This window comes from Peromyscus eremicus, chromosome 16_21 (assembly GCF_949786415.1).
Source record: "Peromyscus eremicus chromosome 16_21, PerEre_H2_v1, whole genome shotgun sequence".
Classification (NCBI taxonomy): Eukaryota; Metazoa; Chordata; class Mammalia; order Rodentia; family Cricetidae; genus Peromyscus; species Peromyscus eremicus.
This window is the reverse complement of record NC_081432.1, coordinates 89,424-98,433: the sequence shown is the minus strand read 5'-3', so window position 1 is coordinate 98,433 and position 9,010 is coordinate 89,424. Positions and strand designations below refer to the sequence as shown.

The 9,010-nt window shown below is 35.4% G+C and overlaps 1 protein-coding gene across 1 annotated transcript; it reads right to left on the bottom strand.

Annotated features, from left to right (window-relative positions):
• Window positions 1-3,018: 3,018 nt before the first annotated feature.
• On the bottom strand, window positions 3,019-8,666 carry LOC131893734 (zinc finger protein 431-like). The gene is made up of 4 exons (XM_059243836.1): window positions 8,655-8,666; window positions 7,373-7,499; window positions 7,114-7,174; window positions 3,019-6,032 (listed from the first exon to the last, which is right to left on the bottom strand). The coding sequence occupies exons 1-4, from the start codon at window positions 8,664-8,666 to the stop codon at window positions 4,736-4,738; spliced, it is 1,497 nt and encodes a 498-aa protein (XP_059099819.1). The 3' UTR covers window positions 3,019-4,735.
• Between the last annotated feature and the right edge of the window lie 344 nt (window positions 8,667-9,010).

The window sequence follows — 9,010 nt, the reverse complement described above, 5'->3', positions numbered from 1 at the left end:
TGCTATTAATAATATGTTCATGGGGCAGAATAGAAGGCTCGGAAATTAGAAAACTGGCTGCTCATACACAGGGCCTGACTTTGATTACCAGCACCCAAGCACCCACAAGACAGCTCACCACTGTCTGTACCTACAGTCACGGGGATCAGACATTATCTTCTGGTACCTGGTATGCACTTGGTATACTCACTGGCAAAACTTATATACTTAAATTAAATTTAGCTCTTTTTTAAGATAACAGGCACATGAAGAAAACCTTCTTTTTACAATATAGAATCACATACATATCTGTCTCTCATCATTTCCATATCTGATTCCCTAAGAGGCTAAAAGGATACACCAGATCTCCAGGATCTAGAAACATAAGTAGTTCTGACCAATATGATGTGGATGCTAGGAATCAAACTTGGGTACCCAAGTGGATCAGTACTACTGAGCCAATTCTCCAGGTCCCAAATATGTCATTAGAATGCTAAAGATGAAGATGTCTCACTGCTCCTTCAGTCTCCAATCACTTAAAGGTAAGGAAAGCCCTTTCTAGATGGTTGTCTGAGGATTCAATGGATTTCTATACCTCTGTGAATGGACTCTATATTGCTTCTTATTTTCATTGTCAACACAGTTCTCTTAATGTGATTAAAGATAACAAAAGATTTTGTTGAAACCAGTCAGATCCAGCCATGTTATATTGGGAAAAGTTCCCTAATTTGAAATAAGTTTTTTCTTTTTGGAATTTCTTGAGACAGATATGTCCACATAGCCATGGTTGCCCTGGAATTCATTATGAAGACCAAGCTGGCCTCAAACTCACAGAGATTGACTCCAAACAGTCTTTCAAGTGCTGGGATTACAGCCAGGCTGGATCCAAGTCCACCTGAGGTATGTGTTTCTAAATGACCTATCATTGAATCAGAAAATAAATGGATAAAATAAGATTTAAAAAGGGACCATCACTGTTCTGATGAACAGTAATATTTCCTGAAATTCTATGATTTAAATGGACAAATCATTTCATATGTTCTCAATAATTGGGTTATTTTATACATTTTATATTTCATCCATTTAAAATGTTTGAACTGTCTGTGTGTACATACATGTGCTATGATGTGTATGTAGCAGTGAAAGGACAACTTACAATTGTCTATTTTCTACTTCCCCTATGTGAGTTCTAGTGATGAAACCTAGTGAGTCATTTGGATGCAAGTGACCTTAATGGCCCTTACTTAGGTTTAAAAATTATTTATTATGTGCTGATGTAGGAGTGTGCATATGCCACTGCCCAAGTGTAGAAATAATAGAAAAACTTGTAGGAGTAATATGGGTTACTCAGAAATAGAACTCAGGTCATCAAGTTAGTAGCTACAAACTTTAATGAATCAGGGAATTCTCTGGCATTCAATTGTGATTCTGAGAAAGTGTTATAAACAAATGTTTATTCCTCATAATAAACAAATTAGAAAATGTATGGTCATAGAAATATTTTATATGCAAAGAGGATTTATTATTCAAATTGTCCTGTTTTTTCTTTAACCTTGCATGAAAATAAGTTTACAATCTGAAAAGAAGACAATAGTTTACTGTTGTAATATTTCTACTAATCTTATTTGAACAACAGTGAGATGGCTCAGTGAAAATGGTCTGTGGCTGGAAACCTGATCTTGATTACCATATTACGAGGACAAAAAGTAGAAACCATAAAGCTGTGTTCTATCTCCTCATATCTGCCATGGGTCTACTAACCCATAATTACATTATACATACACCATAAATGTTTGTTACAAAATAAATCTTAGTGCCATTATATTACATCTCTGGATAATTCCCTTAGAAGGCAGTACTTGAAGATGAAATGCCAAGTGGTTAACTAATGGGGATATAGAAAAGCAAGGAAGACCAAATTATGTGTATGTATGTGTATACATGTATGTATGTGTGTGTGTGTGTGTATATGTGTGTGTGTGTATGTGTGTATGTATACATATATATATAATATGTGTGTATATCTATAAAACATCAAGCTATATGAGATAAAGTTGATTGCTAATTATCCTACTTTATTATATATTTTTTTACCAGATAAATGAAAATACTGCTTTGAAGACACACATGAGGCATATAATGTTTCTTATATTCTCTTCTATTAAGCATTTTAATATTAGCATTGTTAAATTGTGTTGACAAAACAGCACATGTTGAGAGTACATCATCTACTCTTGTACTGGTACTCAGGAGGTAGACACATGAAGAGCGTGAGTTCAGATATATCCCTGAATCATTACTGACATCCAAGCCAAGCTGAATAACAAACAACAAAATCTGAAGGGAATTTGTAAAAATATGAAAAACAAAACCAGGAACAACAACCTACTACTATTTCACAGACATCATTACTTGAAAAGTATGATCAAACAATACCTGATATTTCAATAAACAATGGAATACTTAGATGATGAGAATACCATTCAATACATTGCAGCAGAAAAATACCTATCACTAAGTAAAAGCACAATAGAAGATGAACAAAAACCACAAAAGGAATATAAAGACCACAAAATAAACTTCACTAAATGGATTTGTGGCACATATAGCACACTTTAGTATCTATCTCAAATGTTTCAAAATAGAAACCACAATGCAGTGATATCCAACATGAACATGGTAACTTACTTCCTTCAAGTCTACAATGAAAAATAAATGAAACATGATTTACTATGTTGAAGCTAAAAACAACTGTGATGTCCAAATCATTTACATGAATAGGGTTTTTCTATTATATAAGTTTCTACCTATTTCCTGACTTCAAAATGACATAAGTAGACTTTGAAATATTTACATTACTAGAGACATGGCTGGGCAGTTAAGATATGTTCATTCTTAGGACCAAGGTCCGATTTTAGACAACTCCGGGATTTCCTGCTACAAGATGACCCAAAGGTTTAAGTTCTCAGGAACAAGCATGCAAACTCCCATACCCACACAACACACACTGACATCACATAATTACAATTAAAACAACTCTTAAACAAACCATTTTTTATTCATGAATGATTTTCTTTTGGAGGCATTCATTCCTGTAACACAAGTGGTTGAGGCATCCAATGGCTTACATACAAAGTTTTTCTTCACCATGAATTGGTTCATGTAACAAAGAGCAACATTTAGGCATGAAGTCTGAGAAATCAATCCTTCTAAGTTGGTGGTTTCATTTGGGAGTATTCAGGAGATGCTGCTCTGCTAAAGGAAATATGTCACTGGGGAAAGGCTTTGTGAGTTTATATCCACACACTATTTCCAGTTCCAATTCTGCTTCATGCTGCAGGTTAAGGATGTGAGTTCTTAGCTTCCTGCTTTAGCTGCCATGTCTGACACTTATTGCCATGCCACTTTCATGGTATTCATGTATCCTTCTGGAACCAAGGGCCAAATTAAACTCATTTATAAGTTATATCACAATGAAAAAAGAGCTAATACAAATTCATAAAAGTTTACACCTGAATTAGTTATTTCATGTAATTGAAGAGAAGTATAAAATCTGAAAGGGTTATGTTATTGTTTAAATTCATAGTGCAAGTGTTAAAGCTCTAGAGGAAAAGGTACTCTGACTACCAGAATCATGCTATATCTACAGCTGTGAAAGGAAGGTCTCCTGGATACCTTTAGCTCTGAAGAGAAAGGTACCCTGACTGTTGGAAGTCAGACTATACCTACAGCTGTGAAGGAAAGATATCCTGGATACCTACTGCTGTGAGGAGAAAGGTATTATTTCATCTAAGTTCCAGGCCAAAATGTTACTTCTCTGCTTCATTCAAGTAAAGGGGAAACTGCTGCAGAAATGCAGCAGTCTCTGGCAAAAAGTTGTTACTTCTGCTTTGCTCCTTTAAGGGAATTTTCTAACAGAGGTGTCCATTGTTTCTCTGCTCCAATGTAATACTGAGTTTCTGATCTGCTCCAGTGAAAGGTTTTCACCCAAAACTTATTTAACAGATTTATTTGAGAGGAAGGAATTTAGGAGAGTGACTGCCTCTGCCAGGGTGGTAAAAGGCAGCTGCCAACTGAGCAGGCACAGGGCTTGAACAAGCTCAAAGATTGGCTGGATTTCATGCTCAGGGATCGGTTGGTATCAAGCTCAGGGAATGGTTGGTTTTGTGCTTAGTTGGTCAAAGGTAGAGTATGTTTCTTTGGCTCTGATATCAGGTCCAAAGTGTACTTCTTTCACTGGCCACTTTTAACATTTTGGGTTTGGTTTCAGGGTCAGGGTGTTTCTATCACTGGCTCTTGATTCAGGGACAAAGTGTGTTTCTTTGATTCTAGTTTCAGGGTCAGAGTATGGTTTTGGAACTGATTTCAGGGCCAAAGAGTGTGTCTTTCACTGGCTCTATTTTCATGGTCAGTGTGTTTGTGTGGCTGGCCCTTTTACCCTGTACAAAGCCTTCATAAAAAAACATAAATTTTTTCCCATGAGTTTGCTAGTGCAAACAATATAAAAAAGGACACCATAATTATTGCACAGATTGTTAACACTGTCAAATATTTTTCTACAAAATACGCACTCCTGTGTAACTAATTATAAGTGTGTTGGATAAAGATCTTACCAAATACTTTATAATAAGATGCCCTCAGTATCTTTTTCAGATAGCTGAAGACTACTGTAATATGGAAAGGCTTTAACAGATTGATTGCACATAGAAAGATTTACTCCTATATAAAGTGCAAAACTTTACCACTATGACTATATTTATAGGATTTTTTTGCAGCATGATTTTTTCTCATGATTTTGAAGATTACTCATACATGCAAAGGCTTTACCACACTGTTTACATTCATATGGTTTCTCTCCAGTATGTGTTCGTTTATGCCTTTGAAGATGACTGTGTTGTGCAAAGGCTTTATCACACTGATTACATTCATAGGGTTTCTCTCCAGTATGTGTTCTTTCATGTGTTTGATAAGTACTGAATTGTGCAAAGGCCTTACCACACTGATTACATTTATAGGGTTTCTCTCCAGTATGTGTTCTTTCATGCATTTTAAGAGCACTCATATAGGCAAAGGCTTTAGCACACTGATTACATTCATAGGGTTTCTCTCCAGTATGTGTTCTTTGATGCATTTGAAGACCTTTGTGACATGCAAAGGCTTTATCACATTGATTACATTCATAGGGTTTTTCTCCAGTATGTGTTCTTTGATGCATTTGAAGACTTTTGTGACATGCAAAGGTTTTATCACATTGATTACATTCATAAGGTTTCTCTCCAGTATGTATTCTTTTATGAATCTGAAGAGCACTGACATATGCATAAGCTTTACCACACTGATTACATTCATAGGGTTTCTCTCCAGTATGGACTCTTTTATGTGTCTGAAGATGACCACGAGATGCAAAGGCTTTACCACACTCATTACATTCATAGGGTTTCTCTCCAGTATGTATTCTTTGATGTATTTGAAGATGACTGGGGCATACAAAGGTTTTACCACATGCATTACATTCATAGCTTATCTCTCCAGTATGTGTTCTTTTATGCATTTGAAGATGACTGTGACTTTCAAAGGCTTCACCACACTGCTTACATCCATAGGGTTTCACACCAGGATGTTTTCTTTGATGCCTTTGAAGATGACTGTGTCGTGCAAAGGCTTTATCACAGTGATTACATTTATAGGGTTTCTCTCCGGTATGTGTTCTTTTATGCACATTAAGATTACTGACATATGCAAAGGCTTTACCACACTGATTACATTCAAAGGGTTTCTCTCCAGTGTGTGTTCTTTGATGTATTTGAAGAAGATTGAATTGTGCAAAGCCTTTACCACACTGATTACATTCATAGGGTTTTTTTCCAGTACGTGTTCTTTGATGCATTTGAAGACTTTTGTAACATGCAAAGGTTTTATCATATTGATTACATTCATAGGAATTCTCTCTAGTATGTGTTTTTTCATGCATTTGAAGAGTACTGAGACGTTCAAAAGCCTTAATACATTGAGTATATATTGAAGGTTTCTCTCCAGTTTGACTTCTTTTATGCCTGCAAGGATAATGGCACATGTAAAAGCATTTTCACATTCAAAACAGTTTAATCTTTATATCTGTATGGATTAATTTTATAATTTGGTTTAATTGTAAAGAGGAATTAGATCTTAAGTTTTTATTATTGTGTTCACACTCATGTTATTCCCCTGCATCTTTGAAGATACCTGTGATGGTAAGATCCTTTATTTCATGGCTCACATTTACAGTATCTTTTTTTTATATGAGATATTCACATATTTGAAGAGAACTGGAAAAAAATCAGAGCTTTAACACCTTTATTGCATTAATAAATTTTCCTATACTGTGAATCATACTACATTTGCTAAATGAACTAGGACAAACAGAAGTTTTTACACAGTCCTAGTACTCATAGGAATTTTCTGCAGTATGAGTATGATGATGCATTAACAATGAACCTGGAAAACCAATTACTTGTATATTTGAATCAAATTCAACAATTATACACAATGTGGGGATTGCTACATATCTTCTAATTGTTCTGAGAGAGAGGTATGTCATGTCTTTCCATAGCCCTATGCTCATTTGACTTGTATTCAGAGTGACATATGATATATATAGTAAAGGAAGAATAACCAATAAAAGTTTTCCACATTCAATTCACACAGTTTTTTCATAACAACTGCCTTTTGATTCTTGACTCTAACTGCCTCTCTCACTAAACAACACAACCACAACAAGTGTATGAGTTACACTAGCTTTACTATGGACTATTTTATTATTAGAAAGCTTTGAAGATACACTAATCACCTATTCACTGTGTATGCCTTTTGTAATATGAATTGTATGAAATAAATGTATTGACAGTTTTATAGCATAGCTTTCATAGTGCTATGATTCATATAGTGATATCAATTAAGGCATTATTTTCTTGACTTCTTTCTTAAAAGAATACCTTGCAAATGAATTTCACCTACCTGAAATTGAGGTATAAGGTTTTGTGAGAATTTAATAATTATCAATGCACTTTAAGCTATGCTTATTTATACTGTTGCTTTTGTATAAAACACATAATTTCTTCAGAGGCACATTTGTATCAGCTTGGACATGAAAATTACCTTTCATATCTTCTAGAACTTTGACAATGTTCTTCAATATTATGGTCTTCCCAACTGTGTCCTAAAATACAGTACCAGAAAAATGTATATTATATCACTGAAAATTGCAAAAATATCAGTTAATATCTTCAGTGAACCTTAAATATGCCTGATTTATTCAGCTCATTCTTGTTCTTTCTCAATAAAATTACAGAAGGACATCAATAACCATGGAACAGTTGTCACCTTATTTTAAATCATAGAGAATATTCAGTGTTACCTATTGTAAGAAGGTTCCAATAGGTCTCCAGCATCACATCTTTGTAGAGATTCTTCTGGGAAAGATCCAGCAAAGTCCACTCTTGCCAAGTGAAGTCGATATGCACATCATTATAGGTCACTCCATTCTAAAATATCCCATACATATGTACAAAGTATGATACTGAAATTGTTAATGTATACTTCATTAACAATATAATCATATAATTCTTGTGATCCTCACACTTATTTCCTAAAATAGCCATTATAATGTAATCAGCAAATCAATTTAGAAGGAAACTGAATAGGAAGTTCACCTCTGTCATTTCTGTACCCTTTGAATGGGATATCATCTTGCAAGAGAAATACCTAATAACAAACATAGAGAGACAAGTAAACAGATCAACAGTACAGAGTATACATGAGAGAAGTTTATGAACAATTATTACAAAAAAAAATAAGATGGACAAACTAGGTGTATTAGCTCACACATTTAATGCCAGCACTCGGAAGGCAGAGGCAGGTGCCTCTGAGTTGAAAGAAGTAGGGTAGGCAAGGGAGAAGGGAAAGAGATAAATAAAACAAAAGATCTTTTGAAAAAGACACGGACATTTACTACACTTTAATATCACAAAAATACACTCAAAGAGGCACAAACAGACACAAACACACACATAGAAAGGGGAAGGAAGAGAGAGAGAGACAGAGACAGAGAGACAGAGAGACAGAGAGAGAGAGAGAGAATTAAAATGGAATTATTCTGAAACAGAACAAAAATGCTCCTACTGGACACCAGAGGTAAACAAATAAAACTTCTGTGCCCTTTATAAGTTACTTCTTTGGAGTTATTGCTAATTAGGTCCCCCAAATTCCTCAAACATTACATTGTATTGCTATTGCTCTTGGTTATCCCCAAAGACATCATATGTTTGAGTCACAGTGCATGCATGGCAAAGTCAAAGTGGTAAAGAAGCAGAAGCTTTATCCATACTGACTTGTTTTCATAGTGATGGAAGGTGCTATGCAAGCTACTGGGGGAGACAAATAATCAGTCATGTCCAACTACAAACACTTCAAGCTACAATAGTAACTAGCCTGGCAAGAACTGTTTACTGGTGCAATAGCAGTACAAATATCATAGGAGTAAGCAACCACTCCCTGACTGTATCCAAGTCCCTCTCCACAAGATGAAAAAAATTCCTGGCACCATTATCAGACTAAGAACTTAAGAATAGAAAGTTCATGGGCCTTAGAGATGAATGCATTACTATTATGCTGCTAAGTGGACATGGAATTAAACTTACCATTATATCCATAGGTCAATGGGCCTCCCATGCCTCAACTTACATGCTTCTAATTGAAGTAGATTGTAATTGACATGGTGATATATATCTGGCCAAGGTGTAAAGGATAAGTGACTAGGAATGCTCAATGTTAAAGCAACATATATAGCTCAATCCCCTCCTAAGTCTCAGGGATCATTGTGAATGATGTGGCAGAAAGAGCATAAAAGGCAGAGATGTGATCTGTTCTCCCAGACCAAATCTCTTAAGGCTTGTCCCTAGTGGTCCAACAGATCACCAGCTGAAGCCTCACTTTCTCCTGCCCTCCTGTGGATCTCACAGACCATCCTCTCCAACCCTCCTTCCCCCAAACCTTT